At 47.5% G+C, this 19,060-nt stretch overlaps 1 protein-coding gene across 23 annotated transcripts in view; it reads right to left on the bottom strand.

The window, feature by feature from the left end:
- ZMYND8 (zinc finger MYND-type containing 8) overlaps positions 1-19,060 on the bottom strand; it is a 122,647-nt gene that overhangs the window by 35,076 nt on the left and 68,511 nt on the right. For all 23 annotated transcript variants that reach the window (XM_066387579.1, XM_066387583.1, XM_066387581.1 and 20 more), the window contains 2 exons: positions 18,076-18,557; positions 9,003-9,143 (listed from right to left, as the gene is read on the bottom strand). In XM_066387579.1, coding sequence (XP_066243676.1) covers positions 9,003-9,143; positions 18,076-18,557 — 623 coding nt within the window. The remainder of the gene's footprint in view (positions 1-9,002; positions 9,144-18,075; positions 18,558-19,060) is intronic.

Genomic DNA, 19,060 nt, shown 5'->3' with positions numbered 1-19,060 from the left:
CTGCCCCTCCAACCAACCCCAAGCAGAGAATATGGGCATCTGCCCGACCCAGACTGGTCCCAGAAAAAGTCAGAAAGCATGTGGCATTCAATCAAGGACAAAGAGGAGAAGCCACCTCTGAGCCTCTTCACACAAGCTCAGAGCTCAAGCCCTTCCTTCCATCTCCGTCCACACACACACACACCCCACCACCAGGCCGTCAGAGCTCAAGCCCTTCCTTCCATCTCCATCCACACACACACACACACACACACACACCCCACCACCAGGCCGTCCAAGCTCAAGCCCTTCCTTCCATCTCCATACACACACACACACACACACACACACACCCCACCACCAGGCCGTCCAAGCTCAAGCCCTTCCTTCCATCTCCATACACACACACACACACACACACACACACACCCCACCACCAGGCCGTCCAAGCTCAAGCCCTTCCTTCCATCTCCATACACACACACACACACACACACACACACCCCACCACCAGGCCGCCAGAGCTCAAGCCCTTCCTTCCATCTCCATACACACACACACACACACACACCCCATCACCAGGCCGACAGAGCTCAAGCCCTTCCTTCCATCTCCACACACACACACACACACCCCCCGCCGCCAGGCCGTTAAAGAGGCCCAGGATACAGAGAGGTGGACCAACAGGAGCTGTTCAAAGTCTTTCCTCTCTCTCTCTTCCTTCAATTACGTTTTGCTTCCCCATGTGACTGCCACGCCTTCTCCTCCCACCACCCCTCCCTCCCCCCCAGAAAAGGGCTCTTCCCTATACTGCAGGCCTAGACTTGTTCCACTGAAGTGACCACAGGCAGCCTCCCAAATGCCCCACTCAACACATTTGCAGATGGCCAAAGCAACAAATTGCTCAGACTTGATCTTCTTACCATAATGAGGCCTCCATTAAAGTAAGATTAGGGAGAGAGGGCCTTTATCCAAAACCACACTCAGGGTGGACTGCCAGCACGAAGCAGAAACAGCATCCTTGTCGTTCAAGGAAAGGCTTAAAGAGCCTGACCAGGTCATGGCACAGCGGAAAGAGCATCAGCCTGGGATACAGAGGACCCAGGTTCCAAACCTCGAGGTTACTGGCTTGAGCGCTGGGTCGATGGCTTGAGTGTGGGATCATAGATATGACCCCGTGGTCTCTGGCTTGAGCCCAAAGGTCACTGGCTTGAAACCTAAGGTCACTGGCTTCGCTGGAGCCCACACTGGTCAAGACACATATTAGAAAGCAATCAATGAACAACTAAGGTGCCGCAACAAAGAATTGATGCTTCCCATTTCTCTTCCTTCCTATCTGTCCCTCTCTTTCCCTCGCTCTCTTAAGAAAAAGATGAGGTTCAAGCAAACATATCAGTATCTGTGCATGATGTGTGGGTATACACGCACATGTGTATGCACGTGTGTACACAGCACGCACGCATATGCTAACCAGGAGCTTCTCAGAGAGTCTGTCAGCACCAGGACTGAAGACACTCACAGGTGTGAATGCACAGCCACTGTGGAGGGGAAGGGTTTGTTCAAATTCACTGGAGAATCACCTTACAAAGAGAAGACAGAGAGGGAAGCCATGATGGAAAAAGGAGAAAGGGGGAGGGGAAGGGGAAGAGAAGGGGGAGGGGAAGGGGAAGAGAAGGAGGAGGACCAGGGAAACAAAGAAAAAAGGACCCAATTAAAGACAGTACAAATAGGACTTAAGGGCTTCAACAGCTAATCTGCAAATACGACAGCAAAAGGCAGAATAGGATGTCTGTCTGGTAATTCCTGCTCACAGAAATGAGGATACATATTAGATTCCAAAGAGAAAAGGCAGCCTTTTCAAGTACAAGTTAGGAAAGAAGTGTCACACAGAAATACTCTCCATGAAGTGTGTGTGTGTGGGGGGGGGGGGGGGGGGCTGCTACCCAAATGATATGCTCATCAGTCCTCAATAACATTTTTACACAGTTAATAGATCCCAAATAGCCTGATCAGTGGTGACACAGAGGATGGAGCATCAACCTGGGACACTGAGGTCCCAGGTTCAAAACCCCAAGGTCGCCAGCTTGGGCATGGGTTCCTGGCTTGAGCGCGGGATCATTGACATGAATGATCCCATGTCACTGACTTGAAGCCTACTTTCTCCCCCTTCCTGTCTCTGTCTCTTAAAAAAAAATAAATCCCATATAGCAGTTATTGAAAAACACCAATTACTGCACCAGGGGTCAGAAACTCTTCTTTCTGTAAAGGGCCAGAGAATAACTAGGCTCTGTAAACCAGGGGTCCCCAAACTTTTTACACAGGGGGCCAGTTCACTATCCCTCAGACCGTTGGAGGGCCGGACTATAAAAAAAAAACTATGAACAAATCCCTATGCACACTGCACATATCTTATTTTAAAGTAAAAAAACAAAACGGGAACAAATACAATATTTAAAATAAAGAACAAATAAATTTAAATCAACAAACTGACCAGTATTTCAATGGGAACTATGTGCCTGCTTTTGGCTAATGAGATGGTCAATGTGCTCCTGTCCTGACCACCAATGAAAGAGGTGCCCCTTCCGGAAGTGCGGCGGGGGGCCGGATAAATGGCCTCAGGGGGCCGCATGCTGCCGTAGTTTGGGGACCCCTGCTGTAAACAACACAGGCTCTGGTGAAAAGAAACAGTATGTCAACCAATAGCTGTAGCTGTTTTCCATTAAAATTTTATTTACATAAACATGTGGAAAACCAGATTTGGTCTGAAGGCTGTAAACTCTGCCATCCCCTGTATAAGAGCCTGTGACTGCTAACCTGGTGCCACACGTAGATTACCTGTAGAGCTTTAAAAAAAAATCCTAATGCCTTGGCCACCACCCCCAGAGACTCTGGTTTAATTGGCCTGGGCTAAGTCCTGGACACTGGCCTTTTAAAAGTCCCCTGGGTGATTCTAATGGCAGCGAAGGTTGAGAACCCTGTGTTAGACCAATGAGAGTAAAGAAAACCCCTCATGATCTGCCTGAACCCTAGCGTATCTGTGTTAACAGAACCACTCTTCTAAACCGTCAAGTTCACAGAGAGACCTACACCTCATCATCAAGAGAAATGAAAAGAAAGGAAAGTACCTCATTTTACAAAAATAAGGTCGCTCGAGTCAATAAGCTACTGTACTGTGTGTTCTAACAAGAAACCACCAAAAGCCAGGGAGCTGGCCCCAGGTCCCTGGGAGCAGACCTTCCGTTTGGCCGAATGTAATGATCTTCCTGACCGTTTCAGCTGCGTTGGACTCGCCTCCCCTCCAGGGGGAGGAAAGCGGGCTGCTGTCACTCAGCTCGCAGGGGCTTCTCTGGACTCTCTCCACCCCTGCCCTTCTATATCGGGAGTATCTTCAGAATCCACCCTGGCTGCCAACATTTTGAACTTTTCAGCTGATAGGAAGACAGCTCAGGCTATAAATGGAAACCACGGATTTAAAAAAAAAAAAATACCCACGCTAGAGAAAGAGGCACGATCTTCCATTTCTGGAGGGAGTGTTAAATCAGAACAGCTCCTGTAGAGGGTAATTTGACAGTGTCTCTCCAAATGTCAAGTGCACGTGGCCTCTGACCCGGGGTTCCACTTCTGGGAATTTACCCTATGGCTGCACACTCCAATAATGTGGGTAAAGGGGTCTTTATCGCAGCTGTTTTCAACGGGGGGGGGGGGATGGAAAACAACCTAGAGTCCATAAATGAGGTGCCTGGCTAAAAAAGTTATAGTTCACTGTGAAATGGATTCAAATGCAGCTGCTAAAATAAAACAGTGGCAGAGCTCAGTGCCCGGACACAGAGAGCCAACCTGTTTAGTGGGAAAAGCGACAATGGGGAGGAGCTTTAGCACGGGGGAGGAGAGGAGGAAGTGGAACACAGATAGGAATACGTCTGTGTTCCTGGGGCTTCTCAATGCAGGCGCTTCAACATTTGGGGCTGGATAGGTCTTTGTCGAGGGAGGTGAGCATGGAGGGGCGGGCTGTCCTGTACATTGTAGAATGTTTAACGGCAACCCTAGCTTCCATCCACTAGATGCCAGTAGCACCCCAGTTGTGGCAATAAAAATGTCTCACATATTGTCCCATGTTCCCTGGGAGACAAAATCACCAAGATTGAGAACCACTGGTATTTATCTTTCTTATTCCCTTTTACTTAGAGGCAGGGAGGCAGAGAGACAGATTCCTGCATACGCCCCGACTGGGATCGACCCAGCAAGCCCCCTACAGCGCAATGTTCTGCCCATCTGGGGCCACTGCTCCGTTATTCAGCAACAGAGCTATTTCAGCACCTGAGGCAGAGGCCATGGAGCCATCCTCAGTGCCCTGGGCCAACCTGCTCAAATGAAGCCATGGCTGCAGGAGGCGAAGAGAGAGAGAAGGGGAGGAGTGGAGAGGCAGATGGGCACTTCTCCTGTGTGCCCTGACTAAGAATTGAACCCGGGACTTCCACACGCCAGGCCAATGCTCTACCACTGAGCCAAACCGGCCAGGGATCACACTGGTATATATCTAGTAGGGAACTCTCCAGGGAGGATAAACATGGGTAATAGTGGTCGCCTGTGAGAAGCAGGTGATCGGAGGTCGCAGCCAGGGGGGCTTTTCCCTAAACATCCTTCTGTACTTTGAAATGTCTCTTACCATGTGCCCTCATGACTTATAAAAACCAAATAAACTTTTTCAAAGAGAAACATAACCAATTCTTTTTTTCAGTTACAAAAGAAAAGAAATAAAGATAAAATAGAACACTCCTTTGTTCAAAACCCAACGGCTGACTATAACAGATGGACTTCCAGGAGCCACAAAACGGTGGCCCCTTCAAGGGTACACTAGTCAGACAAGAGACCCTGGCAGATGCTCGCATCCCCATCAAAGCCATGCTGGGATTCTTCCTCACTTCACTCACGGTAAAAAAGGAAAAAAGAAATCAAGACAACCTTTGGGAAACCCTGGCCCCTACACTGCCTCCAGCCTCTTCAGCAATGCCCAACTCCCAGGCCCCCGCCTTCCTGGGAAGAACGCATGTCTCTCAGCGGCCAAATACGCAGCGCAGAGAGAGCAGCCAGGCTCACTCTTGTCACTGACAGGACCCACCGCTGCACCGCTGCACCTGTTCAGCCCAGAGCAGACCCCTCTGTGAGCCAGGAGAGGAGCATTCACAGAGAACACAAACCAGAACCCAGAAGAAGAAAGGAATCAGGGCCTCCTCCTCGGCCCTGGTCTCACCAACTCGTTCTTGTTTGTGACTCATTTATAATCACCATAGAGTCACACAGGGGCCGGTGACAATCCTCCAGGGTTGGGCACCCTGTTAGGAGCTAAGAGGCCCACAGGGCAGCCACTGAGGGGCCGTGTTGCCAGCAGCAGGGTGAGGTCGGTCTCGACCTCTGCAGAAACCTTCCCCTCGGTCACGCACCCAAATTCATACTTATGAGAGTCAAGTAACCAACGAATGACCCGCGGACTGGTGCTTGCTTTTTGTTAGTTGGATTTATTTAACCCAAGTAAAGTCTTTATGTTTTGAAGGAATTGACGTAAAATTTTTAAAAACTTATAAGAGTTCCCATAAAAATACGAATTTCTGTTTTTCTTGAAAATTCAGAATCTTGACAAACACAGGTTCGAGTGGTGGGAGCTGCTTCCTATCAGAAAGCACTTTGTCCTCCGTGTGATTGCCCGTAATCCAGCCCCCAACACACCCCTACAGCCGGCCAGCTTGTCCAAGGGCACATGAAAGTTAAAACTGGGCCCTGTCTGGAAGTATTTTAGGTCCTGTATCCCAGTCAAAAGCCCAAGTTACACAGCAAAACCGGCCAAACTTTCCCTCAAACCATGTGTGACCCTGGGTAGGTAACTTTACTTCCCTGGGCCTCAGTTTCCACTTCTGTGAAATGGGGCTACTACCTACCTTAAAGCTTATGGGGGGTTTTTAGTAGTTTTCATTTGCAGAGAGTAAAATTCCCTTTTGGGGGAATATGGTTCTGAGTTTGAACACCTGCTTAGTTTTGTGTAACCAGCACCACAAGAAGAATGCAGACGATTCCACCTGCCACAGAACCCCTTTGCGATCTGTAGTCAAATCGCCCCCCACCCCCGGGACCCCTGGCAGTCACTGATCTGTCTGCCATCTCCACGAGTTTGCCTTTTCCAGTGTAATTCTTAAATCAAATATTCTGTTAGCTGTCACAATGTCATCGTTATCTGTAGCACTACCTTATTTCTGGCTGCTCAAAGTCCTTACACAGACGATGGACATAATCAAGGCCCATAAAGCATTTGCCCCCGTCCCTGGGATGCTTGAGATTTAGCATTTCCCTCCACTGCCCCGTTTTTCTACTCATCCATGAGACTTTTTCACTGCTTCCCATCTGATCCTCTTCCCAGTAGGTAACTGAAACCCCAGCCCTGAAACACCCACATTCCCAATGCTTCTGCTCCCACTGACCAACAAGGCACGGGTCCCAGAATGGGAAGAGCTAGCAGGGAGCTTCTGCACAGGAGGCCTGGTGAGGCTGGGCCCACCCCCCGAACGCAGGACAGGAAGAAACTGCACTCCCACCGTGGGTCAAGCCAAACCGAAAGACCCACCGTGTCACGAGGATGCCCAAGGGCCGCCCGATTTAGGGAAGGAGTTATTCTCACCATGCATGAGTGGCACAGAGGAAATGTGACCGTGAGAACGCCTCCACACAGCGTTTCTTCTCGGGGTGTGGAGGTGGGAGGAGGGGGTGAGAAAGCAAACCACAGAGCTGAGAACGATGACTATTCCCCAGGGCAGCAAATGGGTCCCCTGTTCTCCAAGTAAGCAATTCCCACCCATCAATCTGAACGGGAGCCCCTAAATTTAGCCACCGCACTGACTCCAATCTCATCCAAGCTGCACTGACAGGTGACCCACGGTGAGCAAGGCGCAGGGCTCTGTGGAGACACACCCAGCCCTGCCACCTTCGGGCTCTGCAATTCTAGGCACCAGAGGCCTCCTCTCCAGACTCCAGTTTCTCCACTTTTCTCTGAAAAGGACACTGCAAGACAAGATGCATCTGGAAGGCACTGACCACCAAAGCCTGCAAAATCGTGCTAGAGAACCCTCCCTAAGCCCTGTAGTAGATGCCTCCAGGACACCACACGGCACAAACACAGCCCCAGCCACCCCGGGGGCTTTCCCCTTGACCGCTGCGCCTCCTCAGCCTTCTCTGCTGATGGAGATACTCAGGCACCCCGGACCCTCACTCTTTATGTCCTACACCCGGGTCTTAATCTCAGCACTACTGCCACTGGGACCAGAGAATTCCTTGTTTGGTGGGGGAGGAACATGTACGAGCCTCCCTGACCTGCAACCACTAAATCACTAAATGCCGGTGGCAGGCAACCCCCGCCGCCACCCCACCCTATGAGAACAGCTGCTCTAACCCAACCCCTGTGTACCAATCAAGAGGCCCAGAATTATACTTCTGCCTTAACCTGGCCTCAAGGCACCCAAAGGTACAAAATCTAAAACTGAGCTGGCTCCTGTTCCTCCTGCCACATCTAAATCTATCAGCACAGCCTGACCTGTGGTGGCACAGTGGATCAACTGTCAACATGGAATGCTGAGGTCGCTGGTTCAAAACCCTGGGCTTGCCTGGTTAAGGCACATATGGGAGTTGATGATTCCTGCTCCTCCCCCCTTCTCTCTCTCTCTCTCTGTCTCTCTTCTCTAAAATGAATAAATAAAAGTAAATAAATAAATAATCTATCAGCACAGTTCCTGGCACACCCCAGGGACTGCTGGCAGCGAGGGTCTGGTCTGTGCACTGCGGGGTGTTCGCCAGCGCCCCTGATCTGCCCACTGGATGCGTGCGGCACCTCCCACCCCCCAGCTGTGCTGACAGAAATGTCTCCTGACACTGCAAGTGTCTCCCGGGTGGAGGGAGGAAGCTGCCCCTGTTTGGGAATGGCGGACAAGGGCCGGTCTCCACCCAGCAGCCAAGAGGTCCTTCTAAAGCCAGCTCACCTCCCTCCACTGCTCCAACCAGGATCCTCAAGGTCCCTGTGCTCTCTGACTCCCCCCTCCCCCCACACCCCTCCTCACTGGAACATAACCAACCACCTGGGCCTCCTTGCCACACCCATGACACACGAAGTTCATCCTTACCCTAGGGCCTGTAAATGTCTTGTTTCTTCTAGAATGTTCTTCCTCCTGGTCCTGGCATGGCTGGTTTTTCCTGTCATGCAACTCTCCACTCCAACAGGCCCTTCCCTAACCCTTCCACCTAGTGAACCACTGCCCCTTCTCCCCAGCCCCACCCCACCCACCTCTCTGTCACATTCACACTCTCACCTTGTGGCATGACCTGTCCTGTTTGTCGACCCTGATTATCCTCTGTCCCTCTAGAACCCATGCTCCACGAGAGCAGGGCCCTTGCTCACCACACTCTGCCCCGTGCCTAAAGCATTATATAATACATAGATGCTCAATAAAAACTGGGAACCATGGTGGAATGTATCAATACAATAATAACTTCATAAAATAAGGTAGTTAACATTTCTAGTGCCAATTTTTGCTGAAGACTTTGGCCAAAGGTAGTATTTAAAAAAAAAAAAATAGGAGAGAATTGAGGACATACTATATCAGAATATACTGCACACAGAAAAGGAAAATACTGACTCCTAATAGTGGATATACACACAAACATATAACACACACACACATACACACACACACACGCACACATACACCTTTACATATATGAGAACTGCGTCACTATGGTCAAGGGCAAGTAAGGCTGTCGGCACTGGCCTGAAGTGCCCAAGATAAAACAGCTTTGCATGTTAACAAGTCCTAGGAAACCTCTTACTTGTTCCTTTTATTGATCTGTCTTCACAGTCATCCACGTAGCTTTTAAATAGTTCGCTCAAAGAGTTCAGAGTTCAAGAACCACACACACAAGAGGGCATCACAAACTTGCAAAAATATTCATCACTGCCACACAAAGAGACTTCCAAAATTCTAACTGACCCAGGTTAAGGTTCAGGATGCTTCCGGTGGTGGACGTCTTGTCCGTTTTCACTGTGATTGGCGTGGACACTTGAGGAGAGAAAGGTTTCGGGCTGCCAGATAAACTCCCTGCTTGTCCCGTCTTCATGGAGGCCGGTGATGCTGAAAAAAGTATGGCACTTGTTAAAAGGCAGATTTACAAAACAATAAACACATAAAACTTGTCTTCCTTGATGGGTGGGGGAGAGCAGAGAAATTGTATCTGATTTCAACAGGTCACCAGAGCACCACCGATGGGGTGAAGCGGGCAGGGCTGGCCATTTATTTCAAAGCAAAGGGCTTTTTACCCAATGTTAAACCGTTAAAGCCACAAAGGAAGGAGGCCTCCTAGTTATTCTATTAAACACAAAGCTCTAAGACAAATCGGCTAAGCTGCCACTGAAATTGGTTTGGCCCATTCACGGGTGTAAATCTCAAAATAAATAGCGATTAAACCAGCCCCCACCACGGTCCAGATGCAGAGACCAGAGCCAGGCATGTCAACGGCATGCCTCTCGCTGTGGGAGACGCGGGGGCCGGTTCCCACAGCTCCTGCACCTGCCGGGGGCCAACTTGACCCCTCAGGAGAGCTCGGGATTCCCGTTTCAAAGCTTCTGAAAGGCTGAAGGAAGCTGAATTCAGTCCCAGGTGGAGTGAGGGGACGCTGGTAAATTATCTCCTTTTCACTGTTTCAAACTTTGACAGTAAGCTGGAAAGTCGTACCTATGCCCAAAGCTTTTAAAAAGGCCTTAAAACTACCTTATATCCTGTTTCCTGGACCCTCATCCACTGGGTACACAGGAAAGACAGAAACCAAACCATTTAACAAAAGGAGGTGGCTCAGACGGGCCAACTGGAGACCCTCACACCCTTTCCCTGGACATCACTGGGACTGTCTTGCTACTCAATGTGCGACAGGCAACACACTGCCATCTCTCCTCAGATGCACAGGAAACAGACTCGGAGGTGATCGGTCCTTCAGAGACCGCTGCAGACGGCAAAGGTATTAGCAATCAAGACGTCATGGGGACGTCACAGGCTCTCAGACACTGGGGTGGGCGCTTACCTCGGTTTCCTCACCTGCCAAATAGGGATTCTCAGGGTGAGGATTCGATAGGTTAAACTTGTACAGCAGCTGGGCTACTCAATATACCCGAGGTAACCTCATCTCTGGTGTCTGGACCCACCCACACTGTGTCTAATGTAACAGAGTGGGGAAGACTCTAGGCACGGAGAGAAGTAGATTCAAGCACGGAATAAAAGCCAGACCAGGCGAAAATCTCAGCTCAGCTGCTGACTTGCTGTGTGATCTTGGGTAAGTTACACGATGTCTCTGAATCTCCTTTCCTGACAGCGGCAAAGAGGAATCCCGCCCTCAACTGAGGGCTGTTATTATTACTGACTAGCCGCTAGTACAGTAACAAGCAGCGCTGAAGTGCTTGTTACACAAAGAAACACAAATAAACATGAGGGCATTTTCAAAGAGTTTAAATATTTCCAACAAAACATTTAGCGTTAGGATGTTTGGGTGTTTGTTTTTTTTGTTTGTGTTTTAACTAATTCATTCATTTATGTTCTACCTATTTCCAAGGGATCTGTGTGGCTGAAAAGATCGGTATAATGTACTACCTGTGAGGACTCCAGAAAACCAGGCTTATCTAACTGTAGTCTCTGAAACTAACATGTAGGTCTAGCAGAGAGGGTCTAACTTAGCACACTATCAAGCACTGCTGAGGATTTCAGGGAACTTTGACAAGGAAGCCTAACCCTAAAGGGAACAAGAACAAAGAAACATGCAGGCCCTGGCCAGGTAGCTCAACTGGTCATAGCACTGTCCTGAGACACTAAGGTGTGGGTTCGAGCCTGGTCAGGGCACAGACAGGAATCAACCAATGAGTGCATAAAAACGTAGAACAACAAACTGACCTTTCCCTCTCTCTTTCTAAAATCAATAAAAATAAATTCTTTTAAAAATACATGCAAAGGTACTGTCCCAAGAGCCCTCAGCCAAGTGAGTCCATGGTTCCCTGCTTAACAGATTGTTAAAAAAGTAAAAAGGAGAGGCCAGAAGGCGGCCTAACAGAGCCCTGCCTGCCCCAGCTGTGGTCCTGCAGAAGATTTTAGTAACAACACAGGCAAAGTAATTATCTTTATAATTCTCTGTGTGTGTATGTATGTGTGTGTGATCAAAATAAACAAGCAACTGATACAAGCTTTTAATTTCACATATAGTTTCCTTTGTTAATAAAACTTCAGTACTGAGGTTTAAGAAACATGCTTTTTAAATTGTTTGTTTTGTTTTTTTAAACATAGTTCTTGGATATGGCAAGGATAACGGTTTGCGTGGAGACAGGTCTGGCTCACGCCCCTCCCGGCCAGCAGAGGGCAGGGCCACCCTCATGGGCCTCTAGAATCACACTGTTTCCTGTCACTGAGAGGGGCAGCACCTCAGTCACCTAGCAACCCACAGGACCCACACCAGGAAGCAAGTCCTGAGGAAGCCATAGTCCATGCCCAACCCTGAGTGTCACCTGCCCCACCTACCCGATTTGTGACAGACCTTGGACCTGCCTCGACCCCTATCAGTTAATGTGACAGCCACTCACCAGGTTGTTCAATTCTCCTGCCTCAACTTACCCAACTTTTCAGCAAGGCCTATGCACACCACTTCCAAAATATACCCCAGATCTCTCCACTGATCCCCACCTCTGCTGCCACCTCTCCATGCATTCAACGGGGGCAGTGCCTTCTTGCTCAGAGGGCAAGAAGTGGTTCTTAGAGGGTGAAAAACTCCTCCACTTCATGTATACAGCAGAGACATGCATGCAGTACACAAACAGATATACAATACTTTTGAAAAACCTCATGAAGATCCACTTCTAGGTATATACCCCAAAGAACTGAAAACAGGCACTCAAACAAATCCTTGTACACAAAGGTTCAGAGCAGGACTATTCGCAATAGCCCAAAGGTAGAAACAACCCCAATGTCCAGCAACAAACAAACTGTGACCATAAGAAATGAGATGTTACTGGGCCATAAGAAAGAATGCCGTTCTGATGCATGCTGCAAGTGAAGGACCTTTAAAATCTTTAAAACGGGTACAAAAATGTTATGTTAACATAGAAAAATATACATGAAGAATTCTGTAATTATATGACTCCAGCGAGGTTCAATAGGTATGCTCTTAAAAACTTTTATTCCGGCTTTTATGTGGCCATCTAGAGAAATGTGGGGAATACTCGGCTGGCCAAAATGCCTACAGCATTGGGGGTGAGGAAATTAGCAAGGACGTATATGTATCATATATAAAAACGACATTAAGAAAACAAATCAGGCCTGACCTATTGTGGGGCAGTGGACGGAGTGTCAACCTGGAATGCTGAGGTCACCAGTTCCAAACCCTGCGTTTGCCTAGTCAAAGCACATACATACTACTACAAGTTGATGGTTCCCACTCCTCCCCTTCTTCTCTCTCTCTAAAATATCAATAAACAAAATCTTGGAAAGAAGGGAGTGAGTCAACATGCCCATTTAAAATATTACCTCACAAAGCCAGGTTTCTTCCTCAAGTCATGTCTCTCAAAATTCCATCACACCCCCATCACCTGTCATATTTACGTATGATCTATACACTCCTGACAATGAGAACTATGCACACTAACACAGAAAGAAAGCCAAGAAACACTGCGAAGCTAAGAGGCAAAAAGCTTAGCGTGATCCCATTCCGCCACAAAAAAAAAGAAAAAAATTTATCATCATCAATGTGATTATTTACATTAAAAAATTGCAAGGAACAGCCAATTCTTAATAGTCGTCACCTCTTAGGGTAGAATGACGGGCCATTAATTCTATAACATTAAATTTTAAAACGAATGTTTTATGTTCAGGAAGAAAAAAAATGAGGCACAAATTAAATGCAAATAAGAGCTTCAAAGATACATGGGCAGCAATCAGAATCCTGTTCACAGCTGAAATTCAAAAGCCTTGGACATTAAATCAATAGTTCTCAGTGGGGACTGGAGGGATGGCTGTGTCCTCCAGGGGACATGTGACGACGTCTGGAGACGTTCCTGGCTGTCATAATTGTGAACTGGGCATGCTACCAGTACCTAGTAGGCCAGGGGTGCTGTTCTAGTGCACAGGACAGCCCCCACAATAGTGTTATCTGGCCCCAAATGTCAACAGTGCCAAGGCTGAGGAATCTCGTTTTAATTCACTCGAGACAATTTCAAAAGCAAAAAGGACACTGGGAAATGCTTGTTTCAATTAAGCTTTGAAACGGATGCCAATCCTTTTATAACGCCATAAATCTTGCCCAAAGGAAGAACTAATAGCCTTTGAAGTCACCAATAATTTAATAAGATTTCATACTTTGATGTGCAATTCACAAGTGTGGGCTAAGACACATCGTTTATGATCTACATTTACAGAATGCGAGCCTGTGCTAAATGCTGTTCTGACTACATGAAACAGGAATCTTAGGATGAAATTAGAAAAAAATGTCCCTTCCCTCCCCTGCACCCCAGCCCTCTGAAGGTGAAGGGGGGTTCGAGTCATGCTAAATGTCCTCTACTTATCAAACCCTGAAAACAGCTTCTATGTCCAAAGTGCTGCATCTTACACAAGCCATGGTGGCATGCACAGGTACATCACTGGATGGTCTGTGATGGGACAGAAATGCTGGGTTGTTACCTCCTAACATGAAAATGTATTCAGAACACAAGGTTAAGTTAAAATTTAAAAAACAAAACTCTAAATAGTCCAAACATTGCAAACAGGTGATCCACGAACCAAGCACATAGTTCACAGATGCATTTGATGTAGCGTATCATTTCTTGTTTTTTGTTTGTTTGTTTTTTAATAAAAGTCAGGGTAGCCTGACCAGGCAGTGGCGCAGTGGACTGGGGTATGGAGGACCCAGGTTCGAGACCCCGAGGTCACCAGCTTGAGCGCAGACTCATCTGGTTTGAGCAAAGCTCACCAGCTTGGACCCATGGTCGCTGGCTTGAGCAAGGGCTTACTCGGTCTGCTATAGCCCCCCGGTCAAGGCACATATGAGAAAGCAATCAATGAACAACTAAGGTGTCGCAACGAAAAACTGATGACTGACGCCTCTCATCTCTCTCCGTTCCTGTCTGTCCCTGTCTATCCCTCTCTCTCTGCCTCTGTAAAAAATAATAATAATAATAATAATAATAATAATAATAATAATTGAGGCTTCTCTTGAACAACCAGAAATTTGGCAACACTGAGCCCCCGTTCCCACTTGCTACAACCAGGAGGAAGAAAAGGCCCCACTGCCCTTTAGAAAAAAGGCATAGCTCAGAGCCTCATATGTCGGATAGGAAGTCGGCATCATTGCTTTGGAAAGTGTTATACACACAAGCGCCCATGTGCACATGTAATCAGTCATGGCAAGGGGGTGCAGTTCTGCCTTAGTTCACCCCAGTCCCTACCACTTCCCAGCCTCGCTCACTTCCATACCTGCGTGACCTGTGGAAGTGAGAGTTTTCAACTTAATAGTATGACTTATATACCAACGTGGAAAACTCTCTACACGCTGGAATCAAAGGACTGACTGCAGGAGGTGGTATAATCTGCGCCCTTATAGTCTTTGTAAATAACAATTATTTTATGACAAATACATATTGATTTCACAATAAAAAGGGAGTTTATGAAAACAGTTTCCCTTCTCCCTAAGCAGTCATTCAAATGGAGCTATAAGACCAAAGGCCAATTAGTTCACACGGTGGTGACAGCCAGGCCCAGGACTCTGACCTTAATATATATTAATGACTTAAATTGGGATCCCACAAGCAAATATTGAAGAAGGCATCAATTCTGGCCAAGAGGCCTAGATAAAGGGGGAAGCAAAAAATCACTGAGAATATAAACCACTCTGACCATTAATATTCCAGGACACCACAAGTGAGAGAGAGGCTTCTGGCTGAGCAACGTGCTCCTCAGAAAGCTAACTCCACTTCCAAGGATTATAGACACATGATTCTGAGTGTCTCAATCCCACCTCACCACCAATAGAAGCGTATCTAAACTCATAAACATTTTATTTAATAACATATTTCGATTTTATGTTGCTGGTTACAAATTTTTCATTGCTGTAACTAATATGGCTTTTCTGTTCCTAAGGCAATCTTTTTTTTTTTTTTTTTAAACACAGTTTTGGATAAACCACAGTCTTATTGTGAGATCATTTCAATAAATATCCCCTTCTTCCAATGAATATTATTATCTCTGCAAACAGCAGAGGGCAGTAGAATGCAGTAAAAAGAACCAGGGTCTGGATTCAGGACTTGCCGGTAGGTACCTCGGCCCCTCCCTACCCTCTTCCCAGGACCTCACTGGACCTTCTGTGAAACGGGAGACAGACTCAGTTTCTCTTAGCCTATACTAGAGGCTGGCAACCCAACCCATGGGACAAATCTAGCATGCCACCCATATTTTTTCAGCCTGCAACCTAAGACGGTTATTTACTTTACCATTTTTAAAAGGTTGGGGGGAAAACAAAATCAAAAGGATTTACAATTCATGAAACAAATTATATGACATTCACATTAGTCAGTTCCTGTGCTGTAGGGAAAACTACAACAACAATTTAAACACAAAGTAGCTTTTAAGGACTCTGGTCAGAGCTTATATATACATTTTATTTAGCGTAGGAGGAAACAAAATTGGAGGTTTATATTTCTGACTGTGACAAAATAGGCAGCACTTGGATGTGGCAAAAACCATGGCAATGGAAGCGGAGGTGACGGTGATTCCCAGGATGGCTGCCGAAGTTAAAACAGTTTCTCAAAAGCGTGCGTTCCGTGGGAACCAAGAGGCTGGGGAGCCTGTGTGATCATGCACCATGCTCTGTTAATTGGGCTTACATGAAATCGTGCGATGGAATACAAAGTAGCTTTTAAGGACTATTCTGGTCAGACACCAGAGGGCAGGAGGGAAGTTTTTTCTGAAACTGTGTCAACACAAGTGACGTCCTCTTAGAATAAAGCTCTAAAACCCATCTGAGTACCTAGGACCTCACAGCTATGATGAGAACTGAAGAAAAGAGAGATGGCAGCCTTTATTTTCAAGAGCCAAAAGTCGCTGGTCCTTAACTCTTTCTCTGCTCCGTCTCTAGCCATTTGTGGAACAGCTACAGGCAATACCTGAAAATAACCAACCAACCAGAACCAAGAAACAACACAACCAAAATGGGTTGAATTGAGTTCCCAACTAAGTTCTTATTTTTTTTTATCTTCTGGGCTCTTCTGTGGTCTCTTGAAGAATGGAACCTGCTCCTTAGCGTTGTCATGGAAAGGAGAAAAGGAGGGGAGGGAAGGAGGAAAAAGAGAGTGGGAAAAGCTATCCAAGGTTAATGCTTTGGCAGGAAATCTAATACCAACATTAAAACTTTGGCAGGAAGCCCTGGCCAGTTGGCTCAGCGGTAGAGCGTCAGCCTAGCGTGCGGAGGACCCGGGTTCGATTCCCGGCCAGGGCACACAGGAGAAGCGCCTTCCTCTCTGTCTCTCTCATCCCCTCCCGCAGCCTGTCTCTCTCTTCCCCTCCCGCAGCCAAGGCTCCATTGGAGCAAAGATGGCCCGGGCGCTGGGGATGGCTCTGTGGCCTCTGCCCCAGGCGCTAGAGTGGCTCTGGTCGCAACATGGCGACGCCCAGGATGGGCAGAGCATCGCCCCCTGGTGGGCAGAGCGTCGCCCCATGGTGGGCGAGCCGGGTGGATCCCGGTCGGGCGCATGCGGGAGTCTGTCTGACTGTCTCTCCCTGTTTCCAGCTTCAGAAAAATAAATAAATAAATAAATAAATAAATAAATAAATAAAACTTTGGCAGGAAGTCTAACACCCAAGGTACAACCTGTAGATGAAATTTATTCACTCTGGAAAATACTCTTAAGATATGTTGAGTTGACATTTAACAAGTAGTGATTTTACATAAAAATTATGTAATCAAGGCAGATTTCCTGGGTCTCTGGAAGACTGTTAAGATCTGAAAACAGATCCTGGTCAGGTGCATGCAGAAGTCTGTCTGTCTGCCCCCACCTCCACCTCCCCCCACCCCACCCCGCTTCTCACTTCAGAAAAAAAGTAAAAATTTAAAATTTTTTTAAAAATAAGTATCTGAAAACCAGCCTTAGCTGGGTTGGTTAGTTAGAGTGTTGTCCCAATACACCAAGGTTGGGGGTTCAATCCTCATTCAGGGCACATATAAAAATCAACCAATGACCTGACCAGGCGGTGGCACAGTGGATAGAGCGTCAGACTAGGACGCGAAGGACCCTGGTTAGAAACTACCGAAGTCGCCGGCTTGAGCATGGGCTCAAAAGCTTGAGTGCAGGGTCGCTGGCTTGAGCGTGGCATCATAGACATGACCCCACGGTCGCTGGCTTGAAGCCCAAGGTCACTGGCTCGAGCAAGGGGTCACTCGCTCTGCTGTAGCCCCCCCACTCCCGTCAAGGCACATATGAGAAAGCAATCAATGAACAACTAAGAGGCCGCAATGAAGAATCGACGCTTCTCATCTCTCCCTTCCTGTCTTATCTGTCCCTCTCTGACTCTCTCTAAAACAATCTATACATAAATTAAAAAAAAATTTTTAATGCATGACAACTGTTAAATAAGGTGACCGTTAAGGAATGAGACAGCACTTGAGGAAAGAGTATTGTTTATCTTGCATGGTTCTCTGATATTCCAGCATTAAATGGTGTAATTGCGTGGTTTTGATAGAAAAATGTTGCAATTAAAATAAAATTCTTGAGAAAGAAAAAAACTGAAGGATTTCTCGCTATCTCTGCCCACTTCCAGCAAGGACCTACAAGACGGCCCGCTGGCAACACTGTTGTCATTCTTTGGTCCCTAACAGCAAGAATCCAGCTGTGTTACTCATTTAAAATGTAAGCTGTGCTCCAGTGAGTGCAACACCCTGAGAAGCTCTCACTGACTCTGTGACACAAGCCGGCTTAGGCCGGCCAGGTGTGGTGTCCACAGACAGCCCGAGTCCCAGCGGCCTCCTCCCCCCTCTCCCACCGGGGCTGACCTGTGCTCTTGTCCAGGAAGTCCATGGACTCCTCACTGGCACTGAAATGGCTTGACATGGCCTTCTTCTCGGGGTCCTGCTCCACGTCGGAGCCCGTGTGCACCGAAGAGTTTGTGCTCATGGGGGAGCGAGGCATGTCCGACAAGGAGATCCTGCGGCCGGTGCCCCCGCTCAGCATGGGCTTGCTCATCAGGATCTTGGGGGACGCCGTCATGTCAAAGTTGAGCTTGACCTTCTCCTGCTTGTCGATCTTGGCGGCGCCGGCGCTGGGGTTGCTGGGGTCCAGCAGCATTTGGTACTGGCTGTTGGGCGTGTAGGGTGTCCTGAACGGAGAGTAATTAAACACCCCGAACTTCCTGCGAATGTTCTCCACGTAAACCTCCATCTCCTGCATTGCACTGTTGAAGATGCTTTTAGTCTTTTTCACAGAAAAAGGAATTTCTTTAGACATGAGGTAGCAATTATTTATTGGAACCCAGGCCCTAGGAGGGCAAAAGAGAAAGAGAGTTTAAGTCGACGATGGTCATTTCCAAGATGTATTTTTAACTTTTTTTTTTTTTTTAATTTATTTCACTGTGGTAAGAACAGTTAACGTTGAGTCCTACCCTCTTAACAAATGTGTACGTGTACAACACAGAACTAGATAGCACAAGGCTAGACAGCAAGCAGACCTCTAGAACGTGTTCACCTTGTTGAACTGCAACTTTCAACCCCGTTGACTAATTAATTCCCCATTTGCCCTTCCCTCGTGCCTGACAACCCCCAGTCCACCGATCCTAGATTCCTCACATAAATGGAACCATGTGGCAGTTGTCCTTAACATGACTGGCTCGTGTCACTCAGCATGTCCTCCACCCCAGCCACGCTGTGGCACACTTTCTAAGACTGAATGGTATTCCACTGGGTACACATACCACATTCCCCTTAGCCACTCATCAGCTGATGAGCATTCAGGTTGTTTTCAGAACTGTTTTTCCCTTAACGC

This window comes from Saccopteryx leptura, chromosome 5 (genome assembly GCF_036850995.1).
Source record: "Saccopteryx leptura isolate mSacLep1 chromosome 5, mSacLep1_pri_phased_curated, whole genome shotgun sequence".
Taxonomy (NCBI): domain Eukaryota; kingdom Metazoa; phylum Chordata; class Mammalia; order Chiroptera; family Emballonuridae; genus Saccopteryx; species Saccopteryx leptura.
This window is presented reverse-complemented; position numbering and strand designations above follow the sequence as displayed.